The sequence below is a fragment of the Microtus oregoni genome, unplaced genomic scaffold (genome assembly GCF_018167655.1).
Source record: "Microtus oregoni isolate MIOR12 unplaced genomic scaffold, Mior012 000002F_ref0000024, whole genome shotgun sequence".
Classification (NCBI taxonomy): Eukaryota; Metazoa; Chordata; class Mammalia; order Rodentia; family Cricetidae; genus Microtus; species Microtus oregoni.
Genome location: NW_024543061.1, coordinates 77,119,591 through 77,139,142, shown reverse-complemented (window position 1 = coordinate 77,139,142; position 19,552 = coordinate 77,119,591). Strand labels below are relative to the sequence as shown.

The 19,552-nt window shown below is 44.1% G+C and overlaps 1 protein-coding gene across 1 annotated transcript in view; it reads right to left on the bottom strand.

Moving 5' to 3' along the window:
* Positions 1–2,196: 2,196 nt before the first annotated feature.
* The window catches only part of Dera (deoxyribose-phosphate aldolase), a 95,046-nt gene continuing 77,690 nt past the window's right edge, over positions 2,197–19,552 (bottom strand). The window contains exons 7-9 of the mRNA XM_041639363.1: positions 7,430–7,542; positions 3,153–3,302; positions 2,197–2,927 (exon numbers count right to left, since the gene is read on the bottom strand). Of these exons, the coding sequence (XP_041495297.1) occupies positions 2,871–2,927; positions 3,153–3,302; positions 7,430–7,542 (320 nt within the window). The 3' untranslated portion in view covers positions 2,197–2,870. The remainder of the gene's footprint in view (positions 2,928–3,152; positions 3,303–7,429; positions 7,543–19,552) is intronic.

The following is a 19,552-nucleotide window of genomic DNA, read 5'->3' as shown; positions in this document are numbered from 1 at the left end:
CGATTTTGAATGGTACAGCCAATCAACAGGCAGGAATATTTCAGTTTCAAAAACCTGACTCTGTCCTGTCAAATAGTATAAGATGTGGCAATGTGGATTCTGGCTTCAGCTGTGACTTTGTCTCTGAGACAGAATCTCACTGCAGCCAGACTGGCCTGGAACTCTCCATATAAGTCTCCTTGTAGACCAGGATGGCCTTGAAGTCACCGAGACCCGCCTTAAAGGTATGCACCCCGCCCCCTACCCCCCCCACCCCCACACAGCTTCAGCTCTGGCTGGAATGTAACCTCAAGAAAGAGATTTTTCTGCTCCCCTGAACAAAATGACAGGGTTGAACTAGACTATCCTCTGAAGTCACTTCAGGTCCCTATTTCATGCTTTAAGAGTCAGGTTTGGGCCTACCACGCTTTATTGCCACACTGTAACCATTTGAGGGGAAGAAGGACTTCCCTGTTAAATGAATCTTCTTACACAGAACCTGGCCATTCATTTCCTGCTTTGTAAAACATCTGTCCCTAATGCTATGAAGTACTCAGATCTCCTTAGAGTAAAACATGGTTACTTGTTGACTCCTTCCATCAGACAAGATGTCGCCATTAGAGTCCTCTGTGTAGTATGTAGCTAAAGACTCAGGAAAGAAGGACCAGGAATGCCTCATGAAGAACCCCAAAGTCCTTGGAACAAATTATCCCTCAAAATAGAACGTTATTTACCTTCGGATCAGGCCACACTCACTAGCTCCTAATGGGTTTGAGAGATTCACCAGTCTTAATCTCCTGCATACATCTGTAACTGTCCATGGAGGTCCATTTCAGGGGATGCCTCATATAAATTAAAATTGAAGATAATGATGCCTGCTCACTTGATCAACTAAAATGACCAGCTGGGTTTAATGGGAGGAAAGCAGAAACTCCAACTGACATTAGAAAGGCTTTGAAGGTGATAGGGTGTCATTATTTCCCAGTAATGTTTCTTCTCCAGAGGTGACTAGCCACTGTGCTCGTGAGCACCAGGGCCAACATGTTATGAAGTTGGGTACGGCAGTCAGAGCTAAGGCACAAGGCAGGAGTCAGCACTTTGCTATGGCACTGGGGAAAGCAGGGTTTCTTTTCTGTTCTTATTTTAGTTGTTTCCTTTACAGTTAGTGAAGGGCTTTGCGGGAATTGCTTAATTGACTCCCGAGAGGCAAATTCTAATTTAGATCGGTACAAAGTGTTTTCTCTTTCCAGCCATAAAACGTTTTCTTGGATTTGTTCTAATTATCCTTGGGGTGATGGGATCTTGGGTCTGAAAGCACTGTTACATCACCTGCCCTCAGCCCTTCATTTCACAGAGGCCAACACGGAGGTCGAAGGATGCACACAGACTGGACCAAAGTCCCAAGGTGAGAAAGGCAGAGGCTGGGCTAGACGTCTGCAGACCAGACAATGCCCAGGACCGACTCAGGGGATTAACAGGGGAGTGCTCCTAATTAACAGGAGAGTGTTCAGAGGAGGGGGGGAGGGAGAGAGAGAAGAAAGAGAAGGACTGGTTGATTCTTGATGAAAAGGCACCATTTTGAAAAGTTCAGGTTTTAAAAGTTCTCATGGTAGAGGTGTCAGCAAGCAAAGGAACACACAAAGAGTGAAGGCAGTCACAGTCACAGCCCTGTTCGTGTGTCCCTGGCTGCCTGAAGGTGACCCACCGAAGTGACTGCAGACTCAGCAGGCAGCCTCCCACCCGGCTCACTGATTATTTCTTTATTTTTGTAGTCCCAGGTATGAAGTCCCAGGCCTCTCTCACAGGCTACACAAGCACGCCACCACTATACCACGGCTACTTCTCCAACGTGGATTCATCTGTGTGTGTGCACACGCACACGTGTGTGCAGGTCAGTGCATGAGCACGTGCGGAAAGCAGAGACCGGCCTTTGTGTGGTTCCTCAGATGCAGTCGGCCTGGGTTTTGGACACGAGCCCGTAACTCACTGCACAGTAAGACTCATGCTCAGTGTTGGAGTTACAAGCAGATGCTGACAGTTCTTCTCTTTTCTTTTTAATAATTTAAGGATACTAAAAACAACGATCGCCAAGTCAGGCAGGGTGGTATCCCCAGCATTTTCAAAGCTCCAGTCCAGAAGCCCTATCCCCCCACAAAGTAAACAAAATAAATATACAAGCAGAGACTTTTTTATGTTTTTATGTTTTTTATGTTTTTTATGTTTAAAAATTCAGTGGTATTCACATTTTCTTATAACAACATCAGGATCTCATTACAAAACAATCAATGAAAGAGTTCCATTCAGCGCTAAAATTCAAGTGGACATCCAGGAGCCCCCCTCCCCCAGCAGAGGGAGACTGAGTGACACATTTTCATTTTTATTACATTTGACTTATTTACTATGTGTCAGTGGTAGGGGGGCAGGGCATATGTGGACATCAGAAGACAACTTCCGGAAGCCTGCCCTCTCTTCCCCGCAAACAGTTACTCAGAACTGAACCCGTGGTCAGGTTTGGTAGCAAGCACCTTTTGTGCCAAGCCCTGTTGCCTGCCGTAGAATCTCAAGTCAAGGGAAATTTAACTTCATTTTCTCCTCAGAAATTGCTGCAATATAGGCTATTAGGAACACTTTACTCAGAGTTTTTTAGAGAAAACCTTCATAAAATTAATAAATGTGGACCTCCTAATAATTAAGAGCATTCAGCCTTACTTGATCTGAGTTCTACATGTAGATTCAATTGATTTGTTTCTCTTATTTTTGAGTTAATTTCAGGGAAGATTTTAATGGGGAAAAGTCAGTTACGTATTCTTAAATTACATAACCTTGGCAATTATGCAAAAGACATTTTTTTTAAACTTGTTGCGAGACGCTTTTCTGGGCTGGCTGCTGGCCTAAGACATCGGAAGATCGTAATAAGCTGGATATCGTCCCGTCACGTGGTAGTATATCTGTGAAGAAAACCAGTATCATAAATTACTAACTAAGCAACCGTACACATACACTAGTAATCACCCCACTGCACTGCAATACTCTCACTTGGCGCTGACCAGCGAGTCTTCCAGCAGATGCTGCACCTGATCTACAGCAGGTGTGGGTGTGCTTGAAGGAGGCGGAGACCTGGCTCTGATGGGCTCAGTCTCCACTCCCAACAAGGCCAAGGGCTTCCCACTCACCTGCTTCTCAATGTCTAAGAGCAGAGAACTGGCCCCTATCCGGAAGAGGTCAGGGGTCAGCCACTCGTCCCCCAGCTCTTCCTTTACAAGAGAGAGCCATGCTAGGGACTCCTTCGCAGTGCGGATGCCTCCTGCAGGTTTAAAGCCTACCTAAGGGGAAGAGAGAAGAGTAGCCATGTTAGCAGGCTGATTTCAAAAGTGACACTGTGAATGACCAGTCTTGAGCCTCCCTAGTCTGCTTCACTTCAGCAAAGGTACCTGTTTCAGTAGAGCCTTGCTTGACTATACTCCAAGACAACATTTCCACCAGAAATGGGGACTGGGCGGTCGCTTCAAAAGGGACAAGAATGAGGGCACATCTCACTGAGTAAACCTCCACCATCTAGACTAAATCTGTAAGGAAAGTGTCAGCAAACAAAAAACTACACCACAGGTGTCCATCCCGTCTACACTGCTTCAAATGAGCCCTCATCTTGAGGTGCAAGGCACTGGTGTACTAAAGAGTGGATCAGTGTGGCCACGAGGTCAACCTAATCAAGCTGGCAGCTGTCCAGCAAGGAGAGCTGACCCTGGCTTCAATCAACTTAATTGCAGGCTTGTTCTCTGAGGCTGTAGGCACACAGAGTTCTACAAAGCAGGCAGATCATTAATGTAAGCATAGGAGAAAAATGTCATACTGCTTTTAAAAGTTTATAGGAAGGGCCAAAAACCAGCCAATTCGTGGCTGAGAGGCTGCGAGCCACCTTGAACCCATGCTTTCCCAGAGGACTGGAGTTCAGTTCCCAGCACTCATGTTGAGGGTTCTACCTCCAGGGATTGTGGTGCCCTTTTCTCGCTTCTACAGGAACTCACACACATAGTGCACACAAACACATAGGCACACACACACAGTGCACACAAACACACAGGCACACACACATAATGCACACAAACACATAGGCACACACACACAGTGCACACAAACACATAGGCACACACACATAGTGCACACAAACACATAGGCACACACACAGTGCACACAAACACATAGGCACACACACATGCAAACAAACACATAGGCACACACACAGTGCACACAAACACATAGGCACACACACAGTGCACACAAACACATAGGCACACACACATGCACACATGCACTCACAAATAAATCCAAAAAGAAAAAAAAAAGACACACTCCAAATCAGCCAATATACACTGTTTCAACACAATGCCTGATATCCATTAGGAAAAGCACAGGTTCCATGAGTAGAACCTCCTGGTTCCCTGGATTCACTAGTCTTAGGAATGGAACTATCCGGAGGAGTAGACAAGTCTACACACACAAGCTGCCACACCACACTGTATGTAGCCCAAGGCCTCAGAGCTCTTTTCAGATAGATCACACTAGCAGGAGGCACTGTGAGCAGAATAGAGAAATGGATGAAAGGTCCTATGAGCAAGCGGGCTGCACCACTGTGAACCCGACCACTGCCCTTGTGTGGCTACTTGTCGGCCATCTTAGCCATTGCAGCCATGACATGGTCGTGCTCCTGCCAAGCCTACCTCCTCACTCTAGGATATTCCACAACAAACCCCTCTCTGCCCTCAGTCCTCTCACGGAGCAGCGCATGAACGGTCTCCTAAGTGGGTCCCCTGCCTTAGTCATACATGAGACAGCTCGCTCAGTAAGAGCATGTTACTACTAGCCACTGTTGAGGAATGACAAATAAACAACCCAAGTGACGGCAGTGAGCTGACAGGAAGCGTGCATGTCGGTCAGAGCTCACCAAGATTTTCTACAAATAGAATTCAGTGTCAGCAACTCCATTCCAAAAAGAAGTTCTTGTGTAAGCTAATACGTTTTAAGGGAGAGAATATGGAAAACAAATCTGTAGTGGAATCAGTTATGATACATTAAACTGCGGCTTCTCAGGGGTGGTACCAAGTGGGGCCTGGGAAGGGGGGCTTTTGCACTGTATAGCATGGCTTACAGCGGTGAAGGAGGAACCACAGTCTATGGCCTCCTGGGCTTGCTGTCAGCAACTGACAGGCCGCGCCTGGCTTGCAGGTACACACACAAATACACACAGGTTCTCTTTGCTGAAAATGAAATGTGATAAATTAAACAGGTGTGCCTTGCACTCAGCTTCTGCTTAACACTAAGTGGGGCACCTGCTGTTAAGTGGGGAAAAGAACAACCATAAAGAGAGGGAACAAAGACAAGCGGAACTCCAGCCTGTGCCGCTGAGCGCGGATCTTCTTTGAGATCTGTTTCTCGCTGTCCGAGAGTTGTCTTAGGAAGGGACACGTTCATGTCTACACCCAAGAACAACACAGGCTAGCACGGCCCAAGATCATCCACCCAAGAACTATTATTTCCTTGGTCCCCAACAGCATGCTTTACCCCTAACAGCGGAGCTCATAAAACACGGATGCCAAGGGAATCTCCCACATGCATGGCAAACTGAGTATCTGATTTTGATGACCTCAGGCCAATTCCTTACCAAAACCTTCTGGGACGCAGCACAGTCGGCTTGGTAAATGACTTTAGGCATGAGTCCCATGGCCTAACTAGTGGTGACAACGACAACTGAAAGAAAAAGATGAGTTTCTCCTTACACAACTTTTCTTTGATAAGAAGTGTTTTTAAATTGTCGTTTTTGTATCCATGCAGAAAGCCCATCAAGCAGGAGACATTCATGGTGGATCGGCATCATTTGAAGGCAACAATGTATATTCTTCCTATCTGTACTCAACACTGTGAACTTACTCAGAGAAATGCTGGGAGATTATTTCCTCTTGCAAGAAGCACATTCCAGGTAAGTCTCTGATCCCAAGATAAATCTAAGCTACAGTCACTCATAAAGACATTCCACCCTCCAGGCAAAGCATCAATGGTCTTTATAAGGGAGGTTCCAAAGGGCAGAAATCAAGATACTGGTTTTAAAAGATGCCCCTCAGGAAGAGAAAGAAGTCTCATTATATTGAACACACTACACACTCACACACACTCACACATATACACACACTCACACACCCACACACACACACTCTCTCAGACACACATCACACACATTCTCACATGCACACACTTACATTCTCACATGTTCACACACACACACTCTCACACTCTCACACACACACTCACACACACTCACACACACACCACACACACACTCTCTCAGACACACATCACACACACACATGCACACACTTACACTCTCACATGTTCATACACTCTCACACACACACACTCACACACACTCACACACACACTCACACACACACACACACACTCACTCTCACACACACACACACTCACACACACATACACACACGCACTTTCACACACACTCACACACACACCTTTCCAACTATGCAAAACAAAAAATCCTTCTTAGCTAATTTGTGGTTAGACAAGCAACTTGAAGTGGAAAATCCAAATCCAGTTTTTAAGAAACACTTTATATGCATTTTTCCTTTTAACTTTGTATGTTTCTAAGAATTCTATGCTATTCTTCGAAAAGCTGACAAAAGCTACCATATATCCTCCTCAGCTAAACACTCTCCCAAACAGCACATCCAACTGCCATAAAACGCAAAAAAAAAAGAAAAATGGATATTTAATTCAAGAGCTATAGGACGGAAAGCTACCACTTCCCTGCTGTTTCACGGTATTTCATTATTCTGTTTAATAAGTTCATCTCCTCGAGAATTTTCTCTTCACCTCATATTATTAAAAGTAATAAGTTTTTCTGGACCGGGGGTTTCCCAACAGAAAAACCAATTTATGTGTGTCCTTCAATAATGACAGGAAAAGATTATTTTCCATTATACTGCCTACTTTTCATATCGCCACCACAGCTCATCATTCAATAAATGTTACTCCGCGATTCTCTGCCCTTCCGCAAGGAAGTTAAATTTCTACATTAACCTGTTTTCAACGGCCAACGCCTTGCCAGAAACACCTCTGTGTCGCTGCACAATTAGTTTCTTAAAGAACCCATTTAGGAATCTCTTGTCAGTGATCAAATTGTCTTCGGTTAATAAAAGGACACAGAGAGTTTACATCTTGATCACACACACGCTCCACACTCACGCTAGCTCTGCTAACCGCATACGTTCCCCCAGCGAGGTGTTCTTCTGTAATGAAAGTAAATTAAACATTTATCTTAATAAAGGCGACTCATTCACACCTTCTGCATAGGGAGACGTTATCGTGTGTGCGGGCAGTGAGGAGAGTTATAAATAGTCTCCTCTTCACTTTGAGGGAAGATTTGCTGGCAGTAACGTACCTTCTTTCCAGTCTTCCAGAAGAAATCTCTAATGGCCCGTAACATTACGATGGCTACCGGGAAGGTGGCATTTACCGTTTCTTTTCCAGTAGAAGTCTTAATAAAATCTGACCCTAAAACAGAAGCAAAGAAAAATCCCAGGTTAATTAAAAACTTACTTTTACACTTAAGCCATTGAAAGAAGTGAATTGTGTGCAATGCTGCCTCCCCCTCCCACCCCCCACATCTCCCCAGGGACGACTCGACTTCACTTTTTGGTAATTATGCGAAAAAACTCAAATGAAAATCTACCATTAAAAGTCTTCTGTTTCTAAATAAGAACCAGAAGAAGGGGAGACGTGTTGCAAATTGCCTTCTTCTGGGCACAGCCCAGCCATTGCAATCATGTCCCACAGCAGCACAGGTTGTCACTACCGCGCCTGCACAAGACTGAGCCCATCGTTCATCAGTCATGGATGGGGCTCTGCCCTCCCTGATGAACTTCTTGCTGCTGGCGGGTTCTGGGGAGAAACAGTCATTGTGTTTGGGGTTGAATGCCCATGGCGAAGCCCATCAGGCTCTAAGGGACAGTTCCGAACCCATAGTTGCATGGCCTTGATTAAAATCTGTGGGTTACTAAACGAAACACAAAGAAACAAATGTATGAAAGGGGCTCTTAAGGAAGTACAGATGGCTGGTGGGGGTGCTAAGAAGAGGGAGTGGAAGGGAGGGTGGGCTATAAGGAAGGGTGGGGGAAGGTAATCAGAACACATCACACATGTATAAAATGAAAAAGAAAAAAATCGATTAAGGGTTTTATCTTTCTTCACCATCAAATAAATTAAATTAGCCACTCGATGGATTCTCATAGACTCTGGTACTCTTTCTCTCTATATTTCACAGCCAATTAAAATCAAGTTGGTTTGCTTAATGCATAACTGAGATGAATAAAAACAATTTTATGCCCTGTGCTCACTACCATGAATCTTGACACTTCCCACAGAAGTGTGGAGTACCTACTCCTCACCCTGCCCCTCCCCCACCCCCCACTGAGTGGAAAGCACACTGCACAGCTGTAACAGCCCCAGGATGGTCACAAGCTGATTTCTGTTGCGTTGATAAAGTACAGGCCACCCAACCAGATGAGGCTTTCATGACAGTCTGCGAGTGTTTTCAACAGCTTCCTGCTTTTGCATCTTAAGTCTGTTTATGTAGATTATTAGAACAGAGGTAGGGAGGGACTCGATCCTAGGTGCTACACGGGTGTCAACACAGGTGATTCTTACCGCTGGTACCAAGTGCTGACTATCCTCAAAGAGGACACTGAGGCACAGAAAAGTTATGTAGCTTTCTTGAAGTCACATGACACAGCCTCCTCTCTCTCCCTCTCTCTCCCTCTCTCTCTCTCTCTCTCTCTCTCTCTCCTGTCCATGTGATTTCAGCTAAGGCAGTCTACCTTAGCTTGCCTTTTAGAATAGCCCCACTTATCTGGGATCACACACCATCATCCAAAACAGAGAGGCCTTCCTTCAGGTGGTACCTAGCCCAGCAGTGCTCGAAACCTGACCCCCCTCCCTTCCCCACATCCACGCACAGTGTGGGACCACAGACACTGCTAGAGAAGAAACTTCTGAAGTCTAGTTTTAAGGGAGGTGGAACCGATCATGACACTGCATGCCACATCATATACCCATGGCTCTAAAATGGAGTGTGAGATCTGAATGCTTCTTTCACGAAGACAGGACAAAGGACTGAAAACCGATATTCACAGAGGTTTGAATATTACCCAAGGAATATATCTACTGAAACATCCCATGTTCACCCTATCAATATGTTCTGATTTTATTTATCGGTTTGAAGGAATTGCATTTTGGATGAAAGAAGTCCATGTTGTGTGTTCCCACAACAGACCAACTGACTCAGATTTAATAAACATACACAAGGTTCTCAGGTGCATTAGGGACAAGTTCACAGCTGCCATCAAGGAGTCTGTGGAGTAATTCTTAAAATTAATTTGAGTCTCTCAGAGTCTATCACAGAAATGTGGGACCGAACATGAAGACAGAAACCACCTAAATTTTCCCTTATAGGGTCAGTTTGAAAAGATATTTCCACGACTATTCTGTGCACCGAAAGGCTCAGGTAGATACACCTTTATTTCCCACGCCGTGAAGACATAGCAAATGCACACCCTTGCCTTTGAAGTCACGGTGACCCTAGAGAAACAACATGAAGCGTTGGCAGTAGGCCTGGTATCCAGTTCCAACTCCCATGGTAGCCACGCGAATTCAATCTTCCACCTTCCTAGAAAGCATCTTATAAACCCTAGGTGCTTCACAGAATCAAAAGGGAAAATCTGTGTGAAAACACCTAAATCCCTCAAGGATTATACAAAATCACATGAAGCAGAGGCCTTAGGTAGGGCCTCTGTGGAAGAGTTTGGGGCTGGACCTTAGAAGCCGTGCAGTACTGCAAGCAGCAGCAGAAAACATAAGCCATTCTGAAGGCAACTCAGAAAACCAGAATGCCGAGAGAAAGGCACAGGAAAGCGTGCTCAGGAGGGTTCCCAGGATGGCAAAGGCTCTTGGGAATTGTGTCCTGAAAGTCCAAGGAAGGCTGAAGTCCAAAATAATTGCCTGATGTTTTGGGTGGAAGAAATTTTGAGACAGTCTAACATGTGGAGCGCATGGCTGATGTTCACTGGGTTCGCTCAGATTTACAGTGAGAACGCGAAGGAAGTATGGAGGAAAGAAAAGGTTTGGCAAGAAAGAGCTTGGGTCTGTTTAAAACTGAGGACACGAATCATAGGCTCAACGTCCTTTATTTATGGCTAGAATCCAGTTATGAGTGAGTGCATACCATATTCACCTTTTTGGGTCTGGGTTACCTCACTCAGGATAGTATTTTCTATTTCTATCCATTTGCATGCAAAATTCAAGATGTCATCATTTTTTACCACTGAGTAGTACTCTAGTGCATATATGTTCCACACTTTCTTTATCCATTCTTCCATTGAGGGGCATCTAGGTTGTTTCCAGGTTCTGGCTATTACAAATAATGCTGCTATGAACATAGTTGAATAAATGCTTTTGTAGTATGATAGGGCATCTCTTGGGTATATTCCCAAGAGTGGTATTACTAGATCCTGGGGTAGGTTGATCCCGAATTTCCTGAGAAACCGCCACACTGATTTCCAAAGTGGTTGCACAAATTTGCATTCCCACCAGCAATGGATGAGTGTTCCCCTTACACCACATCCTCTCCAGCAAAGGCTACCATTGATGTTTTTGATTTTAGCCATTCTGACATGTGTAAGATGGTATCTCAAAGTTCTTTTGATTTGCATTTCCCTGATAGCTAAGGAGGTTTACCAGGACCTTAAGTGTCATTTGGCCATTTGAACTTCTGTTGAGAATTCTCTGTTCAGTTCAGTGATCCTAGAGAAGCTAAATAATAAGGTGATCCCAAAGAAAAACATATAGTTATCCTCCTGGATAATGGAAGTAGACAAGATTGCCTGGCAAATATTGGGAGCTCGGGGGTGGGGGTGGGGTGGGGGTAAGGGGAGATGAGGAGAGAAAAGTGAGAAGGGGAGGATGGGGAAAGCTTGGGGGAATGGGATGGTTAGGATAAAGGAAGGGTGGATATGGGAGCAGGGAAGTATATATCTTAATTAAGGGAGCCATTTTAGGGTTGGCAAGAGACTTGACTGTAGAGGGGTTCCCAGGTGTCCAAGGAGATGTCCCCAGCTAGTTCTTTGGACAGCTGAGGAGAGGGAACCTGAAATGGCCCTATTGTATAGCCAAACTGATAAATACCTTGCATGTCACCATAGAACCTTCATCTGGCGATGGATGGAGATAGAGACAGAGACCCACATTGGAGCACTGGACTGAGCTCCCAAGGTCCAAATGAGGAGTGGAAGGAGGGAGAACATGAGCAAGGAAGTCAGGACCGCGAGGGGTACGCCCACCCACTGAGATGGTGGGGCTGATCTAATGGGAGATCACCAAGGCCAGCTGGACTGGGACTGATGGAGCATGTGATCAAACTGGACTCTCTGAATGTGGCGGTCAATGAGGGCTGATTGAGAAGCCAAGAACAATGGCACTGGGTTTTGATCCTACTGCATGGACTGGCTTTGTGGGAGCCTAGGCTGTTTGGGTGCTCACCTTCCTAGACCTGGATGGAGTGGGGAGGACCTTGGACTTCCCACAGGGCAAGGAACCCTGACTGCTCCTTGGACTGGAGAGGGAGGGGGAGAGTAGGGGGAGGGAGAGGGAAATGGGAGAAGGGGAGGAGGTAGAAATTTTTAATAAAATTTTTAATAAATAAAAAAATAAAACTGAGGACAGTGGCAAACAAGGCGACAGCAATTAAAACTGTCTGTGAAGGAGATTTGCCCTGAGACAATCAGAAGACGGCCAGGAGCCTATGGAACCAGGAGCGGAATGGTGAGTGCTTGGCCTAGGTTGGGGGCCCTGTCTTGGAAGATTGCAGAGTTTTATAAGGAGACAGGGCTGGGCTGAGCTTCACTGGGGGAAGATGGTCACTGCGAGCAAAACTTGGGGTCACTGCTTCCTGTCTTGTCTCTGCTTTCTGTTCACCAAGATGTGAGGTGTGAGGAGTCCCAGCCAAATGCTTCCGCCGCCAGAACTGAGGAGATTCCTGTCACGCCTTCCCCAGCACAATGGATTGTTGAGCTTCAAACCATGAGTTGAAAGAAATCCTTTCTTTCTTAGTTGTTTTGCTGGCGTTTGGTGACAGCGAAGAGAAAAGTAGCACGTACTCCTGTATCAGGCATTAACACCGCGGAAACGACACATCCAAGGAAATCACCAGGTGCCTTCTCTTCTGAGTCTACAAACCAGCTGGGAGTGTGTGTGTGCGTGCACGCGCGCGCGTGTGTGTGTGTGTGTGTGTGTGTGTGTGTGTGTGTGTGCCATATGCCAGAGTTCACGTATGGCAGTCAGAGGAGAACTTGTTGGAAGTGGTTCTCTCTTTCCACCATGCAGGTTCTTGGAATTGGCTTGAGTCAACCTCTTATTACCTGAACCGTCTCACCCTAAGTACAGATTTATTAAGGACTCTCATGCCTTGTTGAAGTAATAGTCTATTTGCTGTATGCAATGCCTTTTCTTTAAGCCTTCACGATGCTACCGAAGTCTGTTTTGTGTGGAATTAATATAGCTACTCATATGAGTTAGCATGGGGTGTTTTTCTCCAACCCTTTACTTTTAACCTTTGTGTAGCACAATTAATAAAAACCCAGAGACAGAACCTGGGATTCAGCCTGAAGGTCAGAAAAGCAAGACAGCCACTAGCTCTTACCTCTACCTCAATCCAAAATGGTGACTCTGCCTCCAGGAATTTTCAGGATGAGAGAGAGCGCTGTCTCCTCCCGTTTTAAAATCCTCTCTAGGACTGGGATTAAAGACGTGCACCACTACCGCCCAGTTTCTATGGCAAACTAGTGTGGTTACTGAAATTAAAGGTGTGTGCCACCACTGCCTAGCCTGTCAGGCTGACCTTCGGGCTGTTTTACTCTCTGATCTTCAGGCAAGCTTTATTTATTAAAATACAAATGAATATCACTACACCTTTGAGTGGATTTCTTATAAACATTCAGTAGGGGCTTGATGGGTTCTTCTTTAAGACTCTTAATTGGTATATTTAGACCATTAACACTGAAAGTGATTATTGATTCTATGGGACTAATATCTACCACATTTATTCCTCTTCCACCTGCTGCATCTGTTGTTCATTTTCACAGCCCTTGGGGTCTTCTCTGACTTATTTGAGAATTCTGCATGTTTCCAGTTTATCTCCTCTGAGTATAGCAATTATACTTCTCTCACATACTACTACACACTTCCCTGGAGTTTTTAATACATATTTTTTTTTCAGTTCATCTCAGTCCATCTTCAAGTAACACTACACTACTATGTGGGTGCTGCCAGGGCCTTAACCTTTTTAAGGATGGCTCCTAGATTGTTTCTTCTGTCTGTCAAAGTCCTGCTGTCACTCACTCAGAGCTTACAATCTCTCCCGCTAAAGGCCTTCTTTAAACATTTCCCCTGGGGCAGGATCTCTAGCACTGCCTCCATCAGCTTTGGTTGTGGAGAAGGACAAGCTCACGCTACAGTCTCTCCTCTCACTGCTGACCTGCTTTCTCAGGGGCGGTTGACTGCGTCATTTCCCTTGTTTGTCCTAGGGCGGTAATGTGTTTTCTTTTTCTGGCTTTATTTTTTGCAGGATGTCCTGTTTGTCTTTGGCTTTCTCCTATTTGCATATGCTACAACTAGGAACAACTGTCTTTTCAATCTTCCTTGGCATTCCTGACTTCCTTAGATCCATAGCTTGCCCTGGATTGGGACATGTGTGGCCATTGTACTCCCTCTGTACAGTTTCTCTCTTTCTCTATTCTCTCTCTCTGGTACTGGAATTATACAAGTATTATAACGAGAAATTCTTCTCAAATTTGTAGAGGTTCTGTCTTTCCTAACCACTCTTTCTCTTTGTCTGGGAAGCGTCCACCACCCTATTGTCATGCTCAAATGGCAAAGTAAGACCTCAAAGTATTAAGCATCAAGCCAAGTTCTTCCTAGAAATCAGATATTAACTGAAATCAGAATATACATTGTAACTGGAAGTTTCTCTCCCACCCGCCGTTCCTGAATAACCACCCTGAGGCTCAATATTAATTACAAACTGTTTGGCTTATTAACTCAGGCTTATTATTAACTGGCTCTTACAACTTAAATTAACCTATTTCTATTATTCTATATTTTACCACAAGGCTTATAGCTTGTTACCTTACATTTTGCTTTTCCAGCAGTTGGCTGGTATCTCCCTGACTCCACCTAATTTTTCCCTTCAATTTGGTTGGATTTCCTGCCTGGCTCTATTCTGCCTGGCCAACGGGCAAATCAGCTTCTTTATTAACCAATGGTAATAAAACATATTCAGCATATAGAGGGGCATCCCACATCAATACCTAAGGTATATGTAAAGAAATATTGTAGATGTATTCCCAATAAATATGATGATGCCAAGAAAGAACTGCAGAGTTCAAATTGACCCACTTAACTAGATGAATGTCGGGGTGCAATTTGTTACAGATCCCAAAAGATAGATAAAATCGAAAGATGAGAAGGTACACGGGGAGAACCTGGGCATCAAACAGAAACATCAAACGCACAAAAGATAAGACATACCCTCTACTTAAGTAAGTCGTTAGGGGACACAGTGATTATATAAACATCTACTTTAGGGATGCTGCTATTGGTCTGGGGATGACTCAGGGCTGGAGTCTTTACCTAGCATATGGGATGCCCCGGTTCCATCAAAGCTACTGTTAACATTTCTTACATTAAAAACTATGGAGAGTTTTGGACCCACAAACATCTGGCTTCTGTCCTTGGGGCCCCATGAGGTCTGACCACATGATTCCAGTTTGTAGATGCTACGTTTGCAGTCTGTTTTGTGTGTCAGGAAGAACAACTGAGAATCATATAGTTCAGGCATTTAAGATACTGACTTTCATTAAATTTAAAAAAATAAGATTTGATATCACAGAATAGTTTAGAAAATGTATTACATCTGTGCTTTACCACTGGACTCTCTGGTGGGACTAGGGAGCCACACTTTTATCTTATTTCTCATTTTACTATTACTTTCCCTGCCCTTTACTAAAACAAAAATTACCTCAGAAATATATGCTGCTTTCAGAATCACCAAAAGCACAGAGAACTGTCACCTCTCTTCAGAGCACTTATGAACCCAGCCACAGCTAACCCTACCTCAGAGGGTGTGTGAACCTGGTCACAGCCAACCCTACCTTAACACGTGTGAACCCATCCACAGTCAAGCCTACCGCTGCATGTATGAACCTGGCCTTGCCAACCCTACCTTAACACGTGTGAACCTGGTCACAATCAACCCTACCTTAATGCGTGTGAACGCAACCACAGTCAACCCTACCTTAACACGTGTGTACCCGGACACAGTCAACCCTACCTTAACACGTGTGTACCCGGACACAGCCAACCCTACCTTCACACATGTGAATCTGGCCACGGTCAACCCTACCTTAACACATGTGAACTCATTGGCCATAGCAAACCCTACCTCAACACATGTGAATCTGGCCACGGTCAACCCTACCTTAACACATGTGAACTCATTGGCCACAGCCAATCCCACCTTTAACACCATGTGAACATAGCCACAGCCAACCCTACCTTCACACACGTGAACCCGGCCACAGCCAACCCTACCTTCACACATGTGAATCTGGCCACGGTCAACCCTACCTTAACACATGTAAACCCGGCCGTAGCCAACCCTACCTTGGTGTGCTCAGCTTAGGGGATAAAACCTTAATGAGAAAATAGCTCATCAGCAGCAGAAGCAAGCCGTACAACCGGTCCACACATTTGATGGAATGAGCTAATGACTAAATTAGGTGAGAAAAGGCCTGAGAAAGTCAGAAGGACCACAATAAACAGACCAGCACTAACTGTGAGTAGTTGGAATTAAAATTAATAATAAATGTGCTGCTTTACATAAAACTGTAGCTCTTATTTTCCTAATTTGGCACCTTTAGCACAATTCTTTTTTTGTGGTCTAAGGCTACTCAAAGCTTCTCTGTGGCCTGTAATTACAAGTCTCCATGGTACAGTTTCATTAAAAACTTTCATTAAACAACAGCTGCCCTTGTATATGGTCTTCTAATCAATTTGGTCAAACAGAATGACTTCTAATCAGCTGTTGATAAAAATAGAAGATGAAATTTTAATTCTAATAGATTAACCACAAACTCAAGACAGTCTTCAAAATCCATCTAACTCTATTCTCCAGTGGGTTTAATGACTACTCAGCAACTCATTACTAAATAGAACAAGACGAACATTTTCCAGTTCATTAAAGAAATGTACTATGTATTTTTGCATTGTCCTCATGATTCGTTACAGGGAGTCTTAATTACAAGATAATGGATAATGGTTATTAAATGCAGACTGCAGTAATGAAGCCCTATTCATTTGCGAGCCTCAGAGACTGCAAAGAGAGGAAAATAAAATTACTAGCTTCAAAAGATTAACGGATCAAATTATTATTCAATTTTCAAAATCTCATTCAGACTTCATAGAAACAAGAAGAGATTAAAAACTAGTATTAAGACCAAAGTAGTACATTTACAAAAATAATATCTTAGGGCTATTGCTGCATAATAAGCTTCAGATGTGATTATATTTTAAAGTATAACTAACAATGGAAAAACATACATTTTTATTTCCTGAACAAATCTTATTTATGATACAGGCAGTTTCTAGTAAGATCTGAAAGCCTTGGTGACTGTGGAAAATGTGTTCCAATGCACAAAAGGACAACACAATGGAAGCTGTTATTAACATTGTATGCTTTACTAATGAAAAATAGAATTTAAACTCGGCTGCTGTCGGAGAAAGCTTGTCCCTGAGTGGAAGTCGCACGGACCCTAGAATAAGAGCTCCCAAGCACATTGTTCATTAGCCCCGTGTTTTCTATTACTCTCTGAGAAATTACCCATTAGAGGTAGTGGGAAAGTTTTGTATGGTGATTCTAACACTAATGTATGCTTACAATCTGCAATGAGATACTTTTTAAAAATAAACAGAATGTATAAAAATATAAGGCACCAGATTAAAACCTATTAGACTCTTTTGTTCCATAGGAGCTTAAAAATAATTTCGGGGAAGATATGAAGATCCAGGTTCATGGTAGAAGAACGTCTAAAGAAGGAAGCTGGAAGCAGCGAGGGGATGCTCGTCTTCATCTAAGAACAGCTGCTCCACAAAGATGTGGGTAAATGATTCATATATCCTCTTATGAGAGAAAAGGGGATGCTTTAAAAGAGAGAGAAACAGAGAAAGACATGGAGGCAAAGGGACAGCGATAGAAAGCAAAGGAGATAGAGGAGGAGGAGAAGGGGGAGCAAGGAGAGGACAGGGAGGAGGAGGAAGGGGAGGACAAGGAGGAGGGAGGAGAAAGGGGAGGAAAAGGGGGGGGAGAATGTAGAAGGAGCTGTGGGCAGGCCTGTTTTTCGTTCTGCCCGGCTCCCACATGGTTAGCTTTACACCCAAAACAACAACACACAAATTGTATTCTTTTAAACACTGCTTGGCCCATTAGCTCTATCCTCTTACTGGCTAACTCTCATACCTTGATTAACCCATTTCGGGAAGATTCTAGTGTACGTCCATCTTGGGCTGCAGCTTCATCGCATCTGGCCTGGAGAGGAGAGGCATGGCGTCTGAGCCAGAGAGGAGAGGCATGATGATTGCCTAACTTCCCTTCTTCCCAGCATTCTGTTCTGTTTACTCCACCCACCTATGTTCTAACCTATCAGGCCAAGCAGTTTCTTTATTAATTAACCAATGAAATCAACAGATTGATATATGACACTCCCACATCAGGAGAAAGGGTAGAAGGAGGAGAATCTTTTCTCTCTAGTTCATTCTTTCTCCCTGAATACACAGCAGTGGTAATGCTTCTCACTGTGCCTAGTCCATCACAGGAATGAGGCAACACAGTAAGTAGTAAGGAATATTCAAATAGAATGGCATTCGGAAAGCAACCACTATGTCACGGTTTTAAAAATGCCTCTAATACACCAAGGGTATGCCCATAGTACCCACACTCCTTGCAGTTGGTCTACACTAAATAAAAATAAAGGCGAGGCCACTTAGAATAAAGCAAGGGAGTGTGATTCAAGATGGGCAGTGGGGTGAAGACCCTGACTGCATCATCCTTGATAAAAGGCAGGAATGTTGTAGAAGGTTATCTGGACAGCAACACTAACCATTCAAAGAATATTAATATCAACAACAGTCTGGCTGGGGGTGTGGCTCAATTGGTAGGGTGACTGCCTAGCATGGTTTGGTCCCCAGCACCACATAAAGCCAGAAATGCTGGCACACACCTACAGCCCAGCATTCAGGAGTCAGAGGCAGGAACATCCAGAGGAGAAGGCCTTCTCTGATGTCATAGCCATTTTGGGTGAGGGTGGGGGCTTTAAATAATAGCTTTATAAGCTGGAAGTGTCTTTTAATTTAAAATGTTGCTTTGTTCAAAATAAATTTCAGGACTGTAACAACACTGGAAATGAGTAAGTAACCAAAACAAGTAACTCCTAAGAATGGATGTCATCTGCGTAATCACGCAAACAGCACTGACTTGTGTTGTTTTACAAATTCTAAAAAAGTAAAGCTTTTACTTGCGATGGCAAACACCAGCTGTCTCTCAGACTTTGCCTTTGCTGCACACAGTCTCTGGTATTGTTAGTTGTCCAGAAAGTATGTTAAAGATCTATAACGAGTTTCCAAATGCAAATGTCGGAGTTCCAGACAAACGCTGCCATTCTAGGGTCTCACTGTCTTTGTCCCCTTCTGAATAAGGCTGCTGTGGAAGGAGAAAGTCTGTGACAAAAACAGACCCCTCAAAACGCAGCAGGTCTCCCTGTGTCTGGACATTCCCCCTATGTGGACTATTTAAAGTTTTTAAAATACAAATTTAAAAATGGAGGAAAAGGTGAGTTCATAGGGAGAAATGAGAAGACAAAGAAAGACAGAACTATGGTCAAAGACCTTCTCAAGGCCAGCTCATGGCTGCCACTTCCTGGCCCTTCCCTGTGAGGACCGCCTTTGTCTCAGACAATGGGACCACTCACCATCTAGGGCTACTGAGCACTTAAAATGAGTTCATCCACCCTGAGATGTGACAATTGAGTAGCAAAAATATACTAAAAAAAAGTCTCAATAGCATTGAAACTGATCACATACCAAAATAAGATGGTGAATTAGTTCAGAGTCTTCCCATGGTTTACATTTTGGTGGTTTAAATACATTTCAGAACTGTAACAATACTAGAAAATAAAGTCTCCTAATGACTGTGGTGGCTTGAACGAGAATGGCCCCCATAAATTCACGTGTGGGAATGCTTGGCCCACAGTGAGGGGCACCATTAGGAGTGGCCTTATTGGAAGACGTGTGTCACTGTGGTGTGACCACAGTGTGTGACCAAACTCAAGTGTGGTCAGTGTGACACAGTCTCCTTCTGCTGCCTGCATATCAAGAGATAGCACTCTCAGCTCCTTCTCCAGCA